Here is a 23,969-nt window from a genome sequence, read left to right on the forward strand (position 1 = left end):
TTTTTTGGTAGCTGAGGAAGAGAAGTTCCCCGGACTGTGGCTCTTCTTTTTCTTGGAACTGATCAGCCCTGCTCCAGACTGAACACCCAGAAGAGCCCTGGGAGCTCATGCCTGTGGCCCACTGGGGCTGGGATGCTGCATTCCAGTGCCAGAGGGATGGATAAGAGACTGAGAGAGCCAAGCTACAGCCCACGACATGGACTCTCTCTGAATTTGCAATCTCTTCAGAACAACGAGAGGTTCCATTGTTTAATGCTATTGATTTTTTCATGTTTGTGAGTACCTGGCCTGTTAAATAAACAGTTTTTTCCCACTTTTCTTAAAAGAGATTTTTCTTTCCAAACCGGCTGGGGGAAGAGCAGCTTGAGTTTGCTTTCTAGAGTGCTTTCACTTCAAAAGTTTCCTCCAAAGTTTGCTCTAAACCAGGACAGTCCTAAAATACATAAACCAATACACCCCTTACAAGAATGCAGTTCCTCATTTCTGAATTTGCTGAGTCAGAAGTAAAAATCAATTATTGCAGGTTATTCCAGAACACTTTTTTCTGCAACTGGCAGTCAGTTTTATCATTTGTATTCCAGTCTCACTCTTGACCAAAACCTCATTTTTCAACATTATAAACATCTACACAGAATTCACAATTTGAGCCATTAAACTTTTACTAAGCTTCAGCTGCTTTTTTTAGGAATTGCACATGATTAGGTGTTTCCCAATCCCTCTATGTTTTTGAAAACCAAAGATCAGTGAATCCTACCTGAACTCACCACGATAAAGCTTCTGTAGTGCTTCAGGAAATGAGTGTGTGTATCTCACAGGCAAGCACAGGTGACCTTCTGATCTGGTAGCAAAAAATGACAATGAAAATGATAGTATTACTGTTCATATTAGGTACCTTTGGAAAACAAAACAAATTTCCCTATGTGCTACATATAGCAAAGCTACACTCAGACCTTCAGGAATCTCTACCGCTCCTGCACAGTACCACATCAGCAACAATACACTGCTCTCAGCTCCTGAGTCTGTGTGTATGAAACAGGCTATTTCTCCCACATTTCCCCTAAAAACTGTCTGTTCAGCTAATAATCCTGCAGCAGTATGTAAGCACTAATATAGTTCCTGTCACCATCCTAGGAAGGCAATTTAAGTCTAATAAACCTGACAGGTGAGGGGAAAAAAACTTTCTCCACTTACACAAAAGTCAGCAACATGAACAGCTAAGCAACATGCCTAAACTAAAATCAAAAAGAATCTCATGTCAAAACTAGAAGACTAAACACTGCTCCCTTCCACAAGTGATATGTGACAATTTGAAGGCACTTGTTATTTGAACCCTACCAGTCAGGCTTGATAATGCAGAATAGCTACTCAGAGCATTTAAAAGTTTTGGAAGAGAAGGTATTAAAGGAATTAAACATTTTAACCACCACTTTATGTACTAGGAATAAATTAACTGTCAATATCAAAAAAAGCAGAAATATCACAAGCAGAGATCTAAATCTGGACTTCTCAGCAGGCAGAGCCTTGGTGAATTCTGAGTTTCACTTGCCATCCATCTGAAGGTTATACTAACCAAGCAATACTAACACACTGCACCTACTGAGCTGTAAGATTGATGTGGGCAGGTGGGTGCAGCTTGCGCAGAGTTTATAATAGGACAGCTAAGTGCCAACAATTGGTTCAGGAGTTTTCTGAGGTATCTTAAAGATATCTTTAAAGATATCTTTACTTTAAGAAACAACAGCAGACTTCTTCATCTGAGGCTTTACTGGATCCACCTTCTTCACAAAAAAAATTTAAAGTTTTGTGTGTTCAGGCACCATACTTAGTTGCTTTTACCAAGTCCTTCTTCCTAAGTTCTGTACTGCCATCTCTAGCCTCAAACTTCTGGTTAGTAATACAAGTTAACTAGCTGCAAGTGCTGTTACACCAGTGTGTGAGAACATCTGTGGCACTGTAACACAGGCATGCCTGTCCAATACTACTTAATGTCCTCTCAGATGAGACAGGATAACTCCCTGTGCAAACTTCTCTAAAACAACAAGGGATTCCCTTGGTATCTACAACCCACAAAAACAGACATTTATCCTGCCAAATGCTACAGGTATGCCTCATGTACCACGAAAACAGATGCACAGTGTGTCTAATATTAAATGAAGCATTGCTTTCCCAAATAGGTTTTTACCTTTCAGGATCAGTATTTATTCCGATGACTGGTTTAAATTTATCAAAGACCTTACTGGCTGCCAACAACATTGTACCATCACCTACAAAGAAAACAGATCAAAAGTTAGTTTCACTTCACATTCTAGTACCCCAAAAAGAATGTACTCCAGCATTAGCATTATGTGCATTTATATCAACAACAAATCAGGCAAGCTGGACAAAAATACAATGGGACAAAACTACTGACACCTTATCAAATAAGAGTAGTGACAACTGAATTTAAGATAACAAACATGACTGGAAAAAGTACAACTTATCTGACATGCCCAGGCAATTGAATGTGGCAGAAGCAAGCTTTAAAAGAGATTTATAGGAATTTCTGTACATTTATCAGCAGGTAAGAGAAATTTTTTAGCAAAAGTAAACTTAGAAAGTATTGCTAAACAAAGCCACAGGAGACAGGAAACAAAACCAAATGTTACTGTGAGACACATAAAAACAATGACTTTAGCTTCACCCCAGTTGTCCTCCTAAAAGGCAATTTAAAGGTCTTATTTGGCCCCAGATAGGCACACTTGGAAAAGATGTCTTGGGTGAGTAGAAATCTTGGAATTAGAAATCTTTAAATGTACTGGTTTCTCCAGATATTGGTATTTTTTCCTATCTGTTAAACAGAAAGAAAACTATAACCTCATTCAGTCCTTGCAAGAAGATATAAGCTCTAAACAGCATGAAGACATAAAGCTCTGAAAACCTCAGATGATGTATTATTTCCCAGCTGCTTGCCTCAACCATGAAAAATTTTGCTCAACTGGCACTTTGGGGAAGTTCTTTGAAATCCACAGGAATGTGATAGGATGCTCCAGGAATAAACCTTTCTACTCATTCCTCATGGTGATCAGTACCTAAGGGCAAACTGGACTTGTGGGAAGAGAGAAAGCTGTGGTCAAGCCTATTTGCCACAGATGTGGCAAACACAGAGTGAACACTATGTCAGAGCCCAGCAACACAATGCTGTATTTGCAGCATATCCCAAAAAATAACACTGAATGAACTGCTGCAATCCAATATTAAAGATAAACAATCAGGTTAATTGCTCTGTTGGCTCATCTGGAAAACACTGATCAGTGGCACAAGATGCTCAGAAGCTGCAGACTTTTTACCTGTACCATCCAACTTGATACGCCAGTCACTGGATTAAGTGTGAAAGCAAGAAAGACAGTTTGAGCAAGGGGACCATGAGGTAGTATGTTAGTCTACACCTCACATCCCAAAAAAACAACAAGTAGGTTTTAGGGCTACATAAAATTACATGACATCAAGAATTTTATCCTCTTGAGTTGAAAACTATAGTAAATTCCACAGTGTATATTGTTTCACACATGAAAAACTTTTCAAGTGGCCATGCACTGGGGTTCACTTCCATGGGCTACAATTTTACATACCAGAGGGAGACAAGATGGTCATAACCACTGCTTTTTGTCAGATTTTCTGACAATTAGACTAGCAATTTGTTTTCAGAATGTGCATTATTTCCAGTTGCTTCAAACACTGCCAAGTATTTTTCAGAAACATATCTATGAAAACATACTGAAACAAATACTTCCCTTCCATAAAGTCATACCTCCTGCTGATATAACAGCATCAGCCCACCGAACTGTCTCTTCATTATACTCTCGACGCTTAACAAGACGAACTTCTATCCTTTCGTTCCTGTAAAGTTCAGAAAATGTCTGAATTCCATTATGTATTGTTCCGTGTCACAGCCTTCCGAAAAGTTGTCATGCAGCCAAGGAGTAATTGCAGTCACATTTGAATTAAAAACACTTGACACACAAATCCTGTACCACCTTCTTGATTATTTTCATGACGATAATAGAACATGCTAGTCAACTGAACTGAGCCAGTTCACATGACGGTTCTTTCAGGAATGACTGCTCATCTGCACTCCTCTCAGTAATCCCATTTTATTAGCATTTGTAACACGAGGCCTCCTTTTGTTTCACATGATCCACAGATATCTGCACTGTGTCTGAAATCCTCACATTCATACATTCTTACCGTAAGCTGTCCACAACATGCTCCACGTTTTTTGTATGAATGCGATGCCGTTCCAGCAGACCAGCATAGTTAGATCCCTTCAAGGCAAGCTGTAAGACACAAATGGTATTTGTAGAAGTTAAGTACAGTAAGTGCTCTTGAGCAACGCAAATAGAAGCCATAAAAAAGCATGTTATTTTCTCTCAGCAGAGATATGTTCTTATAAGCCTTCCATTAATTACATTTCTATAAACACAGCAGTCAGGTTATATTGACTAGTTCATTAAGTTCATCAAGTGAATCAAATGGCCACAGCAGTCAAGAATCACAGACTACACAAATATGCAAACAAACATACTACATTGACTTCTATGCAACTTCAGACACTTTGCTCCTCCTGAATCTGCCAACTGATTAAAAGACTACATGAATCCATATAGTTACACTAACTATACTTCTGCCATGTGCTGAAACACCCAGTTAGCTCAAAATTGTGCTGCAGAGAAGACAGACAACAAAAAAAGCACCAAGAATGACAATTAAGGAAACAGAGCCTGAAACACCTCCAGCATTACCCTTCAAATTGTATTTGAGCTAAAATGGAAGACTGCCAAGTGCTGACAAAGGTGACATTTTCTCTGCATCAAAAAAAGCTTAAGGACAATCTACCTAATACCTTTGATACTGTTCCTGGATTTTACACCATGTTTGTCAAAAAAGCTGATAACAATAACAAGAAAAATGTGTAGGTGCATTCTAGTCTCATCCTTCCTGGAAACTGAAGAATTTGAATACTTAATTAATCTCAACACACTCTCCAGACCACGGAAACATTTTGCAGTTTATATAGTCAAAAGCAAGCAGGTGAGATTACTGACTTGCTGCAGATTAGTTTTGCAACAAGTTTTTGTGCGAGTAATTCAGTCACCATATATTCCTTATCTTATTTAGCAGGGAGGGCCTCATCTGGGGCTGATACTGCCAAATATGTGTGTGCACGGAGATAAAGAAAGTGAAAGAAAGAGGGTGCAAAGGACATTAAGCAAAAGGAGTCTAGAAATACATTCATAGTGAAATGATCCTGCTTTGAGCAGCAGGCTCCTGATGCTCCTTCTAGCCTGAATTAATCTACAATTATACTGTCACTGCTTCCTTTTCCCTGAACAGCTAAAACAAATTTATCAGCAGAGAAACAGAACTTCTCCTAGAGTTTGTCCAGAGGAATTAATCTGTGCCAGAAGCTCTAAACAGCTACTTCCACCAATTTATTCAAGTGCCTTTATTCAAAGTTTTATACCATTCCAAGAGAACTGGTGCCAGACAGCCTTGTCTAATCCCATTTTCATACACTTCTCAACTCCAGAGTGAAGTGGAAAGGACTGTCAGGAAATGACAGTTGAAGTCAACCACAATCCAATACCCAGGAAATGAAATCTTTATTCATCTGACACCCATTCATGTCAAGAAATCCAACCATGAGCTAAGCATGTAAGATAGACTCAGCACCAAAGTAGCTACAGACAAGGACGTAATTGGCTGCTCTGAAACTGCATTGCTGCTCCACTCAGTGTATTTTCAATTGGCAATTAACTTGCAGATCAAAATCTTCAGGTGGTCTTAGAGCTGGGATCAGGAAACCACTTCCAACACAGACTCACAGGCTGCCTGGATGTATCAACAGCACTAAAGGAAGACAGTGGGAGCAGATGCCTGCCAGCTATGCATGATCACACACAGACACGGGTACGTGGATGATCAGAAAACATCCAGATAAATATTGAGGGTTTTTTCAAAGCTTGTTCGCACTGATTTACAGGGATACAGGGTGTCATGTCCCATTAACTACCTCACACATTTACATCCTTTGTTTCTACTCCTGAGCAACAATGCCTGTGCACCCCGGACACCTCTTGGTCTTGCAGAGTCCACTGTGTTGCACTGGGAACTTGAAAGATGCCCCTGTGGGCTCTGGGGAGTGAAAGATTACACAGGGCTATGCTAGTTACAGAACAGCCCATTGCCAGGTCTGCTGTCAGCCTCCCATCATCCACTTGGAGGGGAAAGGAAAAGGTAGAAAGGAAAAAGGAGGTATTTGCCTCCCATAGACATCTGCTGCTGAGCAGCATAGGTCTAATTCGCTAGAAGAATTTTCAATGGCGTGTTCAAAGCACAAATTGATCTTGCCTTACCACAAGAACAAGAAATCTACAATCAAACAACTTCCAAAAAACACCATTACTAAAATCAGGGTTCCTCTATAAGTATCTGCCGCGAATGAAACAAGCACCTCTCAAGCAGACTGCTGCAACAGCACACTTTTTTCAGGCTGTTGTTAGTTCCACACAAAATAGAAACCACAAAATCCATCTGGCCATTTTATGTACCTCATTTATTTGGCTAATTTGTCAGCATGCTATCTTTCAACTTGATGGAAGAGAGCTTTTATCTCTGAATAATAACAATGTAATATTCTCTGTGTGATCATTTGCAGGTTTTTAAGCCATCAACATCAACAATGGTAAGCCAACAGCTGGCATTTCCCTGGCATCACCAGGAAGGAGAGGCATAGGTAGCGCCACTGCTATGGAACAGTCTGTTCTGTAACTTACATCTGCCATAGCTGAGTTAAATTATTTCACCAACAGCTTCAGAAAACAGAAGAGGTTGCTCAGCAAATAAACTCTCAGTATTCTGACAACTGGATGAACCATTTCAGCAACACTGTAGAACAGGCATTGAATGTGTAGATCTCCTCTTTGAATTTAGCTCTAGAACAAGTAAGCACACATTATTAACCAAGAAAAATGAAACGTTACGGCCTTTAGTTTAAATGGCTGTGCTACATTTATGGAGTTATTAAATTGTCCTAATTTGCAAAAGGCTCCAGAGATTACAACAGTCTGTTCATCTCCAGCCTCGCCTCATCTCTCTATGTTCAGTGATAACTTGCAAGTTCATTCATCTAAGAACTCACAAAGGGGAAGCCAAATTGAGCCTGACCACAGTCAAGTATATCCAACAGGAATGCTAATCAGCAGCTGCTCTCACTCAACTACTTCAAAGAACCAGAGAAGTGCCAACAGTCCTTGTGGTCAGAAGCACAGAATCACAGAGTGGCTGAGCTAGAATGGACCTCTGGTCCATTCTCAAGCAGGGCCCATCTGTCCAGATCCAGATGGCTTTAGAAGATCTTCACAGATGGAGCCTCTACCACATCTCTGGGCAAACTGTGCCAGTGTCCAGTCACCCTCACAGTAAAAAGGGTGTTCAGACCATGTTCAGACAGACGTACCTGTATTTCACTGCCTCTGCTCCTGCCTCATATCCAGCACCTGAGTGCCACACTAAAACTATGACAAACGCTGCTGCTGGAAAGAGGTTTGCACTTAGGGCAAAGTGTAAGACCAAACTGAGACAAGCACCTGCTTTTTACTTCCAAAGACCTGAAGACAAAGATCAGGCAGTCCAGTTGCTGCATGCATGATCACTTCCCCAAAGAGCGTTGAAGACACTTTGGATGTACAGATGGCACAAGGATAGCCTGGCTCCCGAGCCAAATCATCAGACAGGCCCCCAAACCTATGCCAGGCTTGGCTTTTGTCAACTGATGCCTCAAAAAGGCACAGGAGTATTAGATTCTGCATGAAGACAACTTTCAAGCTCTTGTTCCTTTGAAGGAACCTCCAATTTACAATTAGGCCTGTTAATCTGACCTTAATACTACACAAAATAAAATGCAAGAATATATATACAAGAGCTATTCTAGCAAAAAGTGCATTAGCACATGAAAATAATGACAAGTTGGACAAAAATACATTCAGGCACAACTTCAGTAGTAGTCTTAAACCTCACAACAAAAATGCAATGCAAAGTAGGTTTCCAGAAGAGCTTGTAGTGGAAAACATACTGAGGGGAATAGAACATTTCCTATGAATGGAGCTATTTTTCCTTAGACTGAAGGAGAAAAGGTCTAAATCAAATATCTAAGAATAGCTCTTGAATATCCTGGCCTGATCCTTCTACAAGGAAAGGATGTTTTTTCACAAAGTTCCTCTAACAGTCTCTTATTCAAGGGACTTTGGCTTGACTGCCTTCCTTCTGTAGACTAAGCCTGCACCCCTGGCAAGTCCCAAGTCCCAAAAACTTGGTTTAAACTGTGGGTCTGCTGTCCTTTAGTAATTGCCCCGCAGGAACAATGCTGCACAAGGCTTCATGGCTTCTAGACACAAATACAGAAGCCAACACAAAGCCAAGTAACATCAGAATACCCACTGTTGTCTAAAAATGTGGATTATGACTTCGATTTAGAAAATGGGAAAAGTCACAGCTGAGTCCTAATGGCATTGCTCATTAAGCATTAGGATAAAAGAGTATGTTCTCTCAATACAGTAACATGGATATTGTCTGGAGTGAATTTGTCAACTGAGCACCTTCTGCATCTCATCCTAGCAGAATCACAGAGTGATGTGGGCTGGAAGGGATGTTAAAGATCATCAAGCTCCAGCCATCCTGTTCTAGACAGGGACACCTTTCACTAGACCAGGCTCCTTAGAGCTCCATCCATTCTGAACTTGGACACTGATGGATGGTGCATTCACAAGTTCTCTGGGCAACCTGTGCTTGAGCCTCACCACCTTCACAGTAAAAAACTTCTTCCTAAGAGCTAAGCTGTATCTTTCCTCTTTCAGCTTAAAGCCATTCCCTTCCTGTTATCAATGTACTCACTGACAAAAGGTCCCTCCTCTTCAGCTTTCCTGTGGAGTCCCTTCAGGTAGTAGGAGGTGCTATAAGCTCTCTCAGAGCCTTCTATTCTCAAGTCTGAACAGCTCAAACTGTCTCATCCTCACAGGAGAGGTGCTCCAGCCCCGTGATCATCTTTGTGGTCCTCCTCTGGACTTGTCCAGTAAGATTAAATTAACTTTTCCAATGTACTTTGGCCTTATATGTATGCATATATATATTCTCATTACTAGGCTTATGCTTAATTTACAGCACTAACCTTCATGCAGTCTTAAACTGCACCAGGGTGGAGTTAATACCAATCACTTGTTTTACAACTGTTGGTCATTGAGGAGTTAAAACTAGTCTGACTAGAAAAAAGAAAAAAAAGGAAAAAAAAACCCTAAAAACAAAAAGCATAGATCTAGAAACAATTACTCTCTCAAATTTCCACAATGAACTTGCCTACACATGCACCCCAGCTGAAAAACAAGAACAGATCACTGCTTTACAATCTACCTAATTTCTACAGAAAGAACCACCAAACAATACAAACTGATTTAGAGATCAACAGCTGAATTGCAAAAAATTGAATTTTAAACTCAAGACAAAAATACCAACGAGCACTAGCATAACAATCTGTTTCCAAGCAGAGTATGGCACTTTAAGTCCTGTATTTTCAAAAAATTGTTTCTTGAGTTTTAACCATGTGTCCCAAGTACAGACAAAGTTAGTGTTCAGTTTTGCTCTGCTTAAAGGAAACAAGATTTTGACAGACAAAGAAAAAATCTTTTTCTCAATACATTAAGGTTAGAACTAGAACAGCTTTGAATATAGGACATGTTTCAAGCCATACACTCCTCTTAGCATTCCTGACTAAACTTGACTTTCATTCAAAACTTCCTTAATTATCAAAGACTGTCAATCTACAGGCAAGTAATTATCCTATGTTCTAGTGTTAACTAGTTAAGACAAAGCTTGATCTGTAATGCTAAAAACAAATACAGTTTTCCTCACAGGTCAAGCACACACTAAACTTCTGGATTTCTTAGGAGCTCTAATGAAATATTTAGCTTCTCTATTTCAAAATGTAAAAATAATCCACATACAAGTACATGGGATTAAAGCGTGGTTCAGCTTCTGAATCTTAGATAATAAAATGCTAACAATGAAACAGATAAACAAACTGAGCAGCTAGCCTTAGCAGAACTTGCCCAACAGTAATCTGTACCTTGGAGACACATTTCAAGTGTCCCACAGAAAAGGGTCTCCTAGGGCAGGCACAGCAAGCTTGAACTACAACACTGGATGGTTAGTGTTTTTACCAGCCATCAGCTAGAACTGAGAGGGCAGCTGAATTTGGTGGTTGTACACAATAGATACCCAGGTTTGGACATGACACTAACTTACACAGTAAGCACAGGACAGCACACCTACTCTTGATTTATAGCAGAAAACAAGTACCATTTGCAAGCTTCAACTGCTGTATTCACACCCGTGACAGCACGTTTGCTGACAACACCAAGACGTGGTGCAGTTGATACGCTGGAGGGTGGAGGTGTCATCCATGGGACCCTGACAGGCTTGAGGGCTGGGTCTCTATAAACCTCATAAAATTCAACAAGGCCAAATGCAAGGGGCTGCACTCGGGTTGGGGCAATACCAATACTGGCTGCAGGATGAAGGGATTGAGACCCACCATGGAGAACGACTAGAAAGTGTTGGTGAATGAACAGCTGGACATGGCTCAGCAAAGTGAGTTCACAGGCCAGAAAGACACCCAGGCTGCATCCAGAGCCCTGTGGGCAGCAGGGGTGGGAGGGGATTCTAACCCTCTGCTCTGCTGAGACCCACCTTGAGCACTGCATCCAGAGCTGGGCTCCCAGCACAGGAAGGGCATGGACCTGTTGGAGTGAGTACAGAGGAGAGACACGAGAGGGCTAGAGAACCTCTCCTGCAAAGACAGTCTGAGAAAGATCTTTAATATTCCTCCTTTCACAGAAGCTGCCTGACTTCTTAAAGGGGAAAATGTGGTCTAATTGCTCTTGCACTAGAAACAGTAAATGCATTATCACACCTCATATGGTTTGGCTATGGATACAGACTCAAGACAGTAAGGCAACCATATTTAGAAAAAAAAAAAAAAAAAACCTAGTCAAATTTAAATATTTATTGAAAAATTCCAGACCTATTGAATAACAGCATTTGGTAAGTCACTGACTTAATGTGCCACGTTGACCCTAACTGGCTGGATGCCAGGTGCCCACCAAAGCTGCTCTTATCACACCCCTTCACAATGAGATCGGAAAGAGAAAATATAAGGAAAGGCTTACAAGTTGAGATAATGACAGGAAGAGATTATTCACCAGTTACCACCACAGACTAAACAGACTCAGCTTTTGGAAATTAACTGAATTTATTATGAATCAAAATCAGGGCAGGATAATGAGAAGTAAAACAAATCTTACAAACACCTTCCCTCCATCTGTCCCAGCTCTCCCTCCTCCCCCCTCAGAAGAAGAGGGACATGAGCATGGGGGATACAGTCAGATCATCTCAAGTTGTTTTGGACACTGGTCAACTAGAGGAGCTTTTTCCCCTGCTCCAGACAGGGGGCTGGAGATATCCATAGGAGATAAATTTTCAAAAACTTCTCCAGCATAATTTTTTTCCACAGGATACACTTCTCCACAAACTGCTTCAGTATGGGTCATCCACAGGGTACAGTCCCTCAGGAACAGGCTGCTCCACTGTGGGCCCCTTGTGGGGTCATAGGTCCTGCCAGGGAACCTGCTCCAGTGTGGGCTGCTCTCTCCACAGGCCGCAGCTCCTGCCAGGAGCCTGCTCCAGCACGGGCTTCCCATGGGGTCACAGCCTCCTTCAGGCACATCCACCTGCTCTGGTGTGGGCTCCTCCAGGGGCTGCAGGTGGATCTCTGCTCCCCCCTGGACCTCCCTGTGCTGCAGGGGCACAGCTGCCTCACCATGGGCTGCACCTCAGGCTGCAGGGGAATCTCTGCTCTGGCTCCTGGAGCAGCTCCTGCCCCTCCTCCTTCACTGACCCTGTGTCTGCAGAGCTGCTCCTCTCACACATTCGCACTCCTCTCCTCTCTGAGACCAATTACTCCTCTCCTGTCTGAGAGCAAAAAATCTGAGAGCACAGTAATTTTTCCCCTCTTAATATGTTACCGAGATGACACTACCACCTCTAAATGGCCTGGCCTGTGCCAGTGCATGTCCATCTTGCATCAGCTGTCAGACATGGAGGAAGCTTCTGGCAGCTTCTTACAGGAGCCACAGCTGTAGTCCTCCCCACTACCAAAACCTGGCCACACAAACCCAATACACTCAACCTTTTGTCATCAACAGGGCCAGTTTCAGTAGAATTATGCTGGCAGTACAGTTTGCAAATACAGTGTACAGTAATACAGTGGATTAACCCATTTTAGGACAGCCAGCTCCTTCAAGAGCCTGCAGTCTAGCTCATTCAGACCTGCACAAGTGCTCTGAAGCCCTCCTTAAAGTGAACTTTACAACCAGTCTCAGTAAACAGCTGCAGGTTCTGAGTGAACTTCAAATGCACTCTCTTCTGATAATTTATTAGCTAAAAAATCCAATCCATAAAGGCATTGTTTACAGGAATGCTTTAATAATGGGTATTTATTTTAACTAAAGCATCAGAGAAACCCATCAGGCTCCTGAAACAAACTCCTACTGTGGATCAGAAGTACCAAGGCTCAGGTTTAAGTCTCCCATAAGGCCTTGAACATGAATCAAGTTTTCCAATGCAAACTACTGTTGAGCTGCAAGTCATAGCATTAAATCCAATTCCTTCTCCCTTCCCAGTCTGGATTATTACAGAGTATACAGGCTCTAGCCACTTGCTTTTAAAAAAATGTGCCAAGGTAATCAATGCAGTAAGTCAGCACTTACCATGCAAGAAAGGCCAGAAAGCTGGAGTTACCTGACTAGGACTACTGACTGATTTACTAACTTGCTGTCAATTGCTCAGCATTTTTCCCAATATTGTTCCTGGCTACTTGCTATGTTTCTACCAGTTTGCTGCATCACCACTAATACTGCAGAAGTCCAGAGGACTACTTCAGCTAAGGATATTTTTTTCCTTATATTTTCCTCACTTCATTACATCATCACAGCAAGCCTTCAAATGCTGCTGTACACTAATGTACCTTCTGTAGAATAATGACTACGAAGTATAGATATTGTAGCATTTTATACACCATTATTTCTGTAATAGCTGACTTAACTGCAACATTATGTTCCTAAAGTTTTACAGAAATGCTGCTTTAGGGCAAGAGTTTGATGCATACATGAAAAAAAGTTAAAATTCCATGAACTGTTTTCTAATTGTTCATCCACCACATTAAAGCATTATTGTCATTTTGACCACATCTGCAGAATGCACATAGTGGTTTGCAATTCAAAGGCTAAGGCAGAGCAAATTGTTAACTATAAACAGTGGTAACTGCTTTCTTCACTAAAAGACTTCTAGAAAACTTAGGCAATCCAGGCAATTCAATCATTCTCATTAATTCAGCACAACACCATGATGCTGTAAATCACAACTAATTAAGTACTTAAAACCAGCATTAAAGTCACTTCCTTTAAAGTAGCCTTCTTCAGCTGCATAAGGCATAGTATGATTGGCGATACAGTCCCAGAAGTTTAATTTAGGTGAATTACACTGAATGCCCTACTTTTATATCTGCTGTATGTGACTGAGTATACTTGAATGGTATACTGGAAAAACAATTCTTATGGAAAAAAATAATTACTACATCACATTTAATTGTTTCCATCATTTTCCAGTCCCCTCTTAGAACAACAACATAGGAGGAACAATTTAACGAAGCAGATGCCAGTAGAGTGACTTAACACTGATGCAAATATATCAAATTTCAAAGGTAAAGATAAACAAATGAACACCATGTTTGTGTAACCTGAAAATCATTTAGACCCATCTCAGTTTCCAGTGGATTAGTTCAAAAATTCTATTTCTGAAAAAAAAAAGTGTCTTTAGCTTTATATAATACTAGTGGAATATAACCTGTGTTTTGAATTCTGTATGCTTCAATTCACTAAACAGAGTTAGTATTTCTCCCTCTTTTCAGGACAAGGTAGAGAATTAGTAGAGTCCTAACAGCTTTAAAACACTTTATGTGCTCTGTAAAAGAACATCCACTGAAAAAATTCACATTACAAGGTAAGAAGAGATGGGAAGTCTGAATTCAACAGAATGATGAAAAACTTCACAGTTTTACCTCATTCATTAAGGAAGTTCCTATTTAAAAATACTACCTTCAAATACACCCTGTACATCTGGATCCACAAGAGGACACAGGGTTAACTTCCCTCATACTTACTGATTTTCAGAAAAGCAACCTTTTTTTTAGTTGTCTGCTAAATTACCAGATTTTGTTTTAAAATTAGAATTCAGTTGAACTTTGAAGTTTGCATATTGCTTGTTCATTCTGCTGCCTTCTTTGCATTTGCAAAAATCTCAGTATTCCGAAAATACTTGAGCAGTACTTTCTAAATAAGTGTTTGAGAGGATCATAGGCATCAGTACTGAAGTCTTCTAAACCAGAAATCTAAGAACAAAATACCTGGATATTTTCCAAAACCATATCTTCAGGTATGAGAGTTACAAGCCTGTAACACTAGTACCCAGGAAAAGTAATTCAGAAGTGATACTGAAAGGGCATCTTCCACTACTTAATATAAAAAATAGCAAAGAATTTTTCTGTAATTAAAACCAAAACTCCATCACCTATCAAGTTAAAGGTAAAACAGTACATTTCCCAACAGAAGGAATTTTCTAAGAGGCATGAAAACTTCACTGCACAGGCTAGCAACAACTGGTGCTGCACACATCTAAATTAGGAGCAGGAGGGTGCGAGGACAGCGTTCTGCTATACACACCCCCCACACCCCATCCACAGCTCTGCAGGGTTGTTTTGGCACACAGCAGAGGAGCCCCAGCTGAAGCTCACCTACCTGCTGGGCAACACTCCTTCCTTCCTTCCTGGCCAGCCCTGCTCAGGATGTTGCTGCTGCCCTGTGCATCACCTGTGCAAGTTCACATTGGCCTCATTCAGGGGAGGCAATATCCTGACAACAGGTTACCTCTTCCCCACTCAGACACCCGTTTTCTATAAAGCTGTACGAACTTCACATCACTGAGATTACCTCCCCCAGCAATTAATTGCAGTGTCCAAAAGAGCCAAAACTTGTCCCAAACCTCCAACTTGCTCTCCCTCCCTACTCCAAATAAAGATACATAAACCAGCACAACAGAGTATCAACTCTAGTCCACAGTGAACAACTTCCTTCCAATTAAGACAAAGACAAACATTACTCTTCATATGACAAGACATTTTCATAGATAATTAGAATTGTGTATGAAATGTATTTGGACAGGTAAATTGCTCATCTTCCCTAAATATCTTACAGCTGTGAGGAATCAGCAACTTACCACACATTTGCACAATCAAAGAAAACAAAAACTAGACTTCAGAAAACAAGCTCTTTCTACTATTGGGGCATTATATTCTCTTAGTTTACGTAAGGACAACAGCAGTGGCTCCTCTGCATGGATTTACTGAGAGTGAAATAAACAGAACATGAAACAGTCTTCAGTATTAGTTGACTGGATCATCCATTTTTGTAACTAGCCATATTGAGATGCTAATCCCAGTAAGCTAGGTCACAAGAAATGCAAATTGCTGTCACTTCTGGTAAGCAAACTGTTTGGAGGGACTTGGAAGAAAGATTAGTATAACTTAGAGTTGGTAACTGCAAGTTTTAGAAATCCAACAGCCCTTAAATTTCATAAAGCAAAGACAGTGTTTAGTAGATCTGTAAAAGCAGCCCTTGCTCTCCATCTTTCCACCATTAGTTTTGCTCTTCCACTATCTGGACTGCTTCTTTACCTCTCCTATCTCTGCACAGAGACAGAATATTTGAGTTCTGGAATTGTGACCCTACAGCTTTGACTTTGCAATATTTCATAGTGTTTGTATAATACAATTCACTTAGTGTCCAAAAGTAAGGCCACAGAAGGGTTTAAGCTACAGGTACCCAGGGCCTTTATGGCTTATTAGAAATGTCAGCCAGTCACCTACTTTACTGGTATTCTGCTTCTTGAAGGATACTGTGATTTACACTGTGTATATCATAGATAAAGACATATGCTATGATCTGTGTAATATTTTAGTACATATTGGTGTATGCCAATGATTTATGTTCAGCCTCCTTAAACATGGAACAAATCTCATCTCATTAGAATGTGCGCCCAAAGGCACCACCATTTCTGCATTTAAGTTACTTACTGCATATTCAGCCTCAATACATAAACACACGGATTGAAATAACTACATTCAGGACTACTCGCCTGTCTTGGTGATCAGGCAGAACTGATTAAGACCCTAATTTTCATTAATTGTGCTATACTGATATCTGAATTTTCCAAGTACAGACATCAGCTATCTTCTAGAAACTTGAAAACATCTCTTCTACTCACAATAGGCAGGCAACAAACCCAGGTATGGCTGCTCAAATCTAAACCTCCAACATTGCCTTGAAACAGAATTTCTGTATTTAGATATTCTGTATTTAGCTTTCAGATAGCCAGTGTCTGAAAATCTGAAGGTCCATGACAGAGGATGACAGCACCGCGCTCTTCCTTTGGTGCTGGCTCCCTTACACCACCCAAGCCTGAGCCCCTACAATGCAACTCCCACCACCAACACGTCTGGGTCACCCAGCAGCTGTGAGCATCAAAGGAGCCAGACCTCTCCTACGCTCTTTTGCTTTCACTCCCAGCCTGAGGCTTTCACATGGGCTCAACTCCCACCCTGCCTTGTGTGTGGCCCTTCAACACAACTGAGCTGCAAACCCAAAGACAGTGTGCCTGGGCTCATTTCTGAGATCAGCTGCCTTGGAGCAGCTTCTGAAGTCTCCCCAGGAGAAACAGAGATGCAGGGAACATGGACTGCAGCTAACACCAGGGAGCAAAATGCATCGTGTTCCCAAGCTGCCCACAATGGCACTGTGGGGGAAGGACACTACACAGCAATCACTCTGCCACAAAGTGATCTCCCCAACAGTGAGGATAAGATTCTTCTGAACCTTCACATAATATATTCAGTGAAGCTGCCATTACTCAGTCTGAGGACAAAAGATCTGAGACCACAGTCACAGCAGAATGCAAATACTGACATTTTTACAGATTAGCTAAAAAATTTAAGAAATGGGCAGCAAGGGTAGTTCTTGTGCTCTCTTATTTTCTGTTTCAAAAACAAAATTCTGCAAGACCTTTTCAATGTGTTCTTGCACAAATCTCTGCATTCCCGCCCATACAGCAAGAGCTTAACTCAATATTGCTACACACACAGTTAGGCAAGTTGGGCTTTGTCTACCTGGCGACACCAAGTTTTATTGCTGCAATTCCTCACAAGGCAGTAATTTAAGGGGAAAGGTAGATATTAAAAAAGCACCAGTCCTAGAAAAGAAATTCTAGAACTGTCACAAATACCAAGAATTATTGTGTACCTGTAAGTTTCTCCAAAAGGACAAACTCCAAGGCGCTTCTGCAACTATTACAATCACCCACTGAGTTCACAGTTATTTCTTTAAAAATGCATATTGAGAGCGATACAGGTTACCAAGCATGAAAAATATGCATTCTCACAAAAAAAGAAAGTGCAGCTACCACTACATTCAGCCATGAGCACCTTAAGGGGTGTGCACTGTTGCTGAGTCAGTGTCCCAGTCCTGCCTGTACAGAAGCAGTTAGGGAAAAGTAACCAAACAAACCCAGTCTGATTTTCCTGGGCTTAACTGCACATGGAGGACAACCTCTATACTCAACAACAAGAAATAATTTCTCACAAAAAGCTAAATGAAAAGAAAAAGTCCTACAGTTGAGCTGTGAGAGACCTTTTTCCCCCTAACCACTGTACGTAAGGGAGTATGGGGACACCTCAGCAACAAGAAGCTACATGAGAATCAACACAGACTGACATTCAACTTGCTGAACTGCAACAACACATCTATACAAAACATGTAAGAAATGTCTGCAGAGGAACTGCATAGGAGGTATAAGACCAACTGAAGCACACAGACATTGCTGTAGACACTGAACATTTTATCCTAATTCTTCACAAAGCAAGACTATGCAGCCATTTGTCCTTGCTACTAAGTTAAGCACATGTACAGTTTAGTCTAAACGTCGCAAAGTAACAGATCTAAAATATTTCCAGTTGTAAGAGACCAAAGACTTGACAGACACAAATAAATCTGTAGACAAATTAATGTAATGGACTTATCCAAAATAAAGGCATAAAATATGAGCTCATGACATGGACTTTACAGACTGATGGCAGCCAAAGTAACTCCTGCAGGTACCATCTTTCAGCCCATCGGTGGCAGGTGAACACTGAAGACAGCCACCGGGGTAAAGGGAGAACTGGGTGAAGTCACTGAGCATGATAGAGATGTAGACAACAAGACACTGGCTGCACATTTCAACTCTCAGAGACACTTGCTTTCCTTGGTATACCTTCAGTAATGGACTTTTACATTAAAGGTTTCTCAGAGACTAAAGAAAAAGGCTTCTCTTAAAACTGTCACAAGAAGGGCGGATCTGAGAGAGAACTGGCTGTCTGAATGGAGGAAAATACCTAAGGATGGAGTGAGGATGTGAGGCAAAAAAACGGAGGAAATGAGAATCACTCCACGCTAAGACATAGAGGGGATTTTTTTGCAACATTGTGCTTTCTTCAGGACGCACTTCTCTAGTCTTTATACTACATACAGTAAGAAAAAGACTACAGTTTGTTGAGGGCCACTGGAATCCCTCCGAGGGTAAAACCCAAACACGCTTACTGCACAAGTTGCTCGGCAGCCTGCAAGCGATGAATGTCCAGCGGCGCCACTCGTGCCCCTCTCCAGGCCGTGCCGCCCGGCGGCTCCATCGGGATCGGGGGCCCGGGGAGGGAAGCGGCGGGAGGGCAGAGCCCCCGGCAGCAGGGGCAGAGCGCGGGGACAGAGACCGCGACCCCGCTCACCTCCACGGCCGCCGGCTCCGCCCCACCAAGGCCCGGGGAAGCACCAGGGACACTCGGACACAGCGGCCCGGCGGCGCCGCCGGAGCCGAGTGTTACCCCGGGAACCTCTCCGAAGCCGAGCATGACGCCGATCATCCCTAGCCGGAGCCGGGTATCACCTGAGTACCCCCCCCACCCGTGCTGCAGCCCCGCGGCAACGCCCTCGGTGTCCGGGACCGCCGGCCCCTCCCGCCGCTCACCAGCTGCTTCAGGTCCTCCTCAGAGAGCCCGGCGTAGCGGTACCGCTGCTGCTCGAACTCGTACCGCGTCGTCTTCACCACCACCGCCACCCGCGACGGCCGGAACCCGCCCCCCGCCGCCCCGGACCCGCATGGCGCGGCCCCCGCCACCCCCCGCCCGGCCGCCGCCGCCGTCGCCGCCGCGGAGGGGCTCAGCCCGCCGAGCGCGAGTAGGCGCCGGTGGGCGCCGCCGAGCAGCGGCAGCCACGGCGGGGCGGAGGAAGCCGCCGTCCGCTGGCAGAGCAGCGCGGAGCGGCGAGCTGCCGCCCGGCCGGCGAGGCGGAGGCGGCCGCAGGGGAAGCCCCAAGAAGACAACATCTCCCGGGCTCTGCGCCGCTCCCCGGGGCGGGCGCGGCGCTGCCGGCGGCGGCTGCGGCCGCTCTGCGGCGGCGCCCGGCACACATGGCCCGGCCGCGCCCGCCGCCCCGCCCTCCCCGCGCGCAGCCGCCGGCCCCACCAATAACGAGCTGCGCCTCCGGGTACCCGCCCCCCTGGGGCGGGGCCTGGGAGCTATCCCCAGCGCGTGCGCCCACCGCGGCCAACCGGGGCACAGCGCGCGGTGCGCGCGTGCCCCACCCCGTGTCCCGGGGAGCGCCGCAGGCGCATGCGCAGAACAGAGCCCGCCCCTCCCCCGCTTCCCGCCCTCTCCTGCTTGGCCCCGCCCCGACTCCTGGTGGCGCGCGGGACGGGGCGCGAGGCACGTAGGCGTCTTGCGGCGGATGTCCTCGCGGCCGGTCCCCCGGGCGCCGTGAGGGGTGCGGGACCGACCCCCGCCGAGAGGGGACAGTGACCAGTGACAGTGGCCCTGGGGATCCCCCGGTGCTTCCTGTGCCCCAGAGTGTTCCCAGTACTCGCCCCCCCCAGTGCTCCGCTGTGTCCCAGGGACAGGGACTGCCACCAGTGCCCCACTAGTAATCTGAGTGTCCCGGGAGGCAGCGGTAATATTAAAGAGATAGAGAGGGAGAGATTACTTCGTCTTAGATCGCGTGTGTGTAAATTTCATTTGTTGCTGCTCCTGTCCTCGGTCTTTGTATTAGCTTTACAGCACCGCTGAAAGGCAAATACGAACTGATAATAGTGCATTAGCGAAACTTCAGGTAGTTTGGGGGAATACACGGGAATTCTGAGACCAAGCAGTGTTCTGAGACTAAACAGTGTTCCTAAACTGTGTCTCCCACACCCCGCGGGACAGCGAGCGTGCTCTCATCACTTGTGACACGGACGCCCCGTTGGAGCACGGGGATGCGAGGCCGGCACCATGCAGGCTGTGGAAGGAAGTCAGGTGGGATTGCCTCCCTGGGGGCTGGCCTGCTTCCCTGGGAACTGGCGGGGGAGGGGAAAAAACTTTCGGAAAATAATTCAGAAAGGTGGGAAAACACAGTACGCGCTGTGTTTTAGAAGGACTAAATACTGCATCTCGTGCGGAATGCTGGTGAGATACATGGAGCTTAAAAGCTCTTTTTGTTATCCATGCCTGTATAAGGAAAGGCAGAAAGGACCGGGCCGCAGCGTTGCGAGACAGCGTCTGGCAAGCCCAGGTTAAAAAAAAAAAAAAATTATCGATCCTGAGTTACTTTTTAATATTGTAAGCAAGTTGTCCAGAAATTCTGTGGAGGTTTGCATGATTATCAATAACTGCATGCGCAGGCTTCGAGTGCCACAGACGTTCCTTCTGCACTGAAGGCTTCACTTAGACACGCATTTCTCATTAACTCACCTTGTTCCTCATCTTCCCTGGGGGAAGGGATTGAAGCAGCAACTCCTGCCTGTCAACTCAGCATTCCTCTACAGTGCCTTGCCAGGAGTCTTAGGAAATAAGCATAGCTGCAGCCATTCTGCTCTTCCCACAGGCTCTCTCCAGTCTTTGCTGGTGGATAGGAGGATTTTTTGTCTATTGATTAACTTAGCCTTGAAGGAAAATATCACAAAACAGATTACCAGGAAACCAATTAAACATAACTAATTCCCTTGCTAACCAGAAAATGCTTCATTCTGTATAACCATTAACTTAAAGGTTGTACAAAGCAGTAGGTAATACAACATCCTGGAGATCTAAAAGATATAAGAGATTTCGAAAATTTATGACTCTGTTTTGAATGGTATCTATTTCATAACTTAATTGACCATTTAGCTGCTCCTCTAAGATTTTGTGCTTTGTGTATTGTCTATTTATATTGAATTGTTTTGATTTTTGAAAATCAAATCAGCTTCAGCCATTAGGTTTGAATATGGAACATTATTTTATTCTGAAGTCATGCAATTACCATGTTATGGTCTTTTGAATTGATTCTCCCAGCAAGCTTATAAGCATAAAATATGAAATATGTATTTAAAAATGTAAATTTAAATCAGTAGATGAATAAAGTTCTGGAAACAATGCTGAAGCATGGAGCTATGAAGTGATTAATCCATAGTTCCCAGAAGGAAGTCTCTTGACAGGCTAGCTCTTTGTCAGAGTACAAAGATTGTCTGATACCCCATTGTCTTTGAGAAAAAGGATTTAAACTTTCTATAACATATGAAATACAGTTTGTTGAATATTACTTACAGTTTGAATCTTACTTTATGATGGACCTAGTTACAAAATGTTCATTAGACACTAACCCCTCCCTTACTACAATTCTTCATTGGAACATACACTTGATACACAGCAAGAAGACACACATATCTGTCAAATGACCCTTTACCTATTTTGATATAGATTCAGTTTGAGACATGTGACATGTCTTCATGCCCCATTTTCAATAACTTAAAACAATATACCCAGTAGATTAAGGGACAGATTAATTCATGCAAAATTAAACAAATAAATATAGGCATTTAAACCTGGTATCCCTGTAGGACACAAACATGGATTAGGAGTGAATTTTCACTGTAATAACTTTTTGAACCCCTTGCTGACCAAAACCAGCTTTGGTTTGGGCATAGAGTACTTAAAAATTCTTCATGGAAACAGATGCCTCAATACTGCCTGAAGTTAGAAAAATGCTTCAGAGAAATGCCCGTTTTAGACACCAAGGAGTTATAACACATGTTGTAAATTTCAAGACACAAATCCATAGAAAACCAGGCATTCTTAGCTCTATATAATTCAAGTTACATTGTGAACTTTAAAAAATACCTATGTAATACACAAAATATTCTGTGTAACAAAGTAACTGGAAAAATTTCCACATAAACAATAAATTATTCCCTAAACTATTTCACTAGCTGTAAAACTGCCAATGTGCAACTGTGCCAGCTGTTTTATATAAGATAATCTCCATATGTAGACTATTTCCACCCAAAAGAATGTATATGTTGCTTGTAGTGCAGTTACAATCTGGGACAACTATTCATTTCTACTCTTTTTTGAAGTCTTTGAATAATGCGTTCTTGTGATAGTTTAATTAATAACCAGTATATAATTAACTTACCTGTTATTTGCATTGTCTAGACTTACTCTATGTGACCCTCAGTGCTACTGGTAACAGAAAATGATTGTGGTTTGTTTAAATTGGTGATGCTATCAGCGTTAGGTGCATGCACAGTGTCTGAGGTAAACACACCATCACTGTAACATTTCATAAATCCAAATCCTCAGATTTTGAGACCAGCTGACCGCAGCTGTTAATTCTGATAATCCAGAGGAAAATTCCAGACTAACGCTTAGAAAGCATCACTCATGCAACACATCAGAGTCCTGCAAGGCATATAGATGAACGTATTAGCAAGTGTAGTCTGATTGAATTTCTGATCCCAGATCCTATCCGTCTGCTTGCAATGTATGTACCCTCATCACTGACTGCATAGTTGAGTCATGTAATTTAGTAATGTAATTTGTTTCAGAAACTCCAAATTACAAAATCAAGGAAGAAGCTTGAGGAAAAGCATAGTAAGTGCAGCTGTTCTTATCAATGCAAATTACTGATTATTTTTACACATAACCATGGAGATGAGCAAGCTTTCCTGTCCACACTTCCATTAGAACATATTTTAATTATCAGAGGTTTACTTTTCTACTTCTCACTCTTTGCTTATGCAAAGCAAACTACACCATCCCTCCAGTAGTCTAATACAAGTGACTTTAACATTTCAGAAGCAATTTGAATATGCTCAAACAGCTTCAGACACATTATTTTGTACAAATAACTTTAGTGTTTGTGAAACACAAACTGTTCTCATTTGAAGTCCACTTTTTAGACAGCCAACTGCTGTAGAATGGGCCGTGCATGCTTTTTCTGTTTTCTCGCTGGCATGGCCCTGTGGTAAGGCCTCTACCCATTTAAGGGGAATGAGGATGCTCTTTCCCTCCCTGTCCATGTCATACTGGCTGTCACTGGCAGTGAAAGCAAATGTGCTAGAAGTTTTTTCCTGTATTTATTTATTCATTCAATAGAGATATTACCTAACTCTTAACTTCATACAGTCTGCCAAAACTATTTCAGAGGTCACTAAAGAGCATGACATAAAAACCTGAGGGACAAGAATTATGAAGGGATACAAACGCCTCCAGAATGTAAAGTAGGAATTCAGTCTGTTCCATCCAAGAAGATTCTGCTAGAAGTTCCTAATCTTAGTAGAATATATTATTATTATTAGGAACTGTTAGTTTTTCCTCCTTGAGAAAATTAATACTGTATGAATATATAAGATCTTCCAGCTCTACATCCCTTATGTATATAAATTAGTCACTGGGG

At 42.7% G+C, this 23,969-nt stretch overlaps 1 protein-coding gene across 2 annotated transcripts in view; it reads right to left on the bottom strand.

Moving 5' to 3' along the window:
* Positions 1-19,744, bottom strand: part of NADK2 (NAD kinase 2, mitochondrial) — a 32,842-nt gene extending 13,098 nt beyond the window's left edge. For both annotated transcript variants that reach the window (XM_038123534.1, XM_038123533.1), the window contains exons 1-5: positions 19,252-19,744; positions 4,225-4,313; positions 3,788-3,876; positions 2,183-2,264; positions 755-838 (exon numbers count right to left, since the gene is read on the bottom strand). In XM_038123534.1, coding sequence (XP_037979462.1) covers positions 755-838; positions 2,183-2,264; positions 3,788-3,876; positions 4,225-4,313; positions 19,252-19,608 — 701 coding nt within the window. In that variant the 5' untranslated portion in view covers positions 19,609-19,744. The remainder of the gene's footprint in view (positions 1-754; positions 839-2,182; positions 2,265-3,787; positions 3,877-4,224; positions 4,314-19,251) is intronic.
* Positions 19,745-23,969: the final 4,225 nt, after the last annotated feature.

This window comes from Motacilla alba, chromosome Z, assembly GCF_015832195.1.
Source record: "Motacilla alba alba isolate MOTALB_02 chromosome Z, Motacilla_alba_V1.0_pri, whole genome shotgun sequence".
Classification (NCBI taxonomy): Eukaryota; Metazoa; Chordata; class Aves; order Passeriformes; family Motacillidae; genus Motacilla; species Motacilla alba.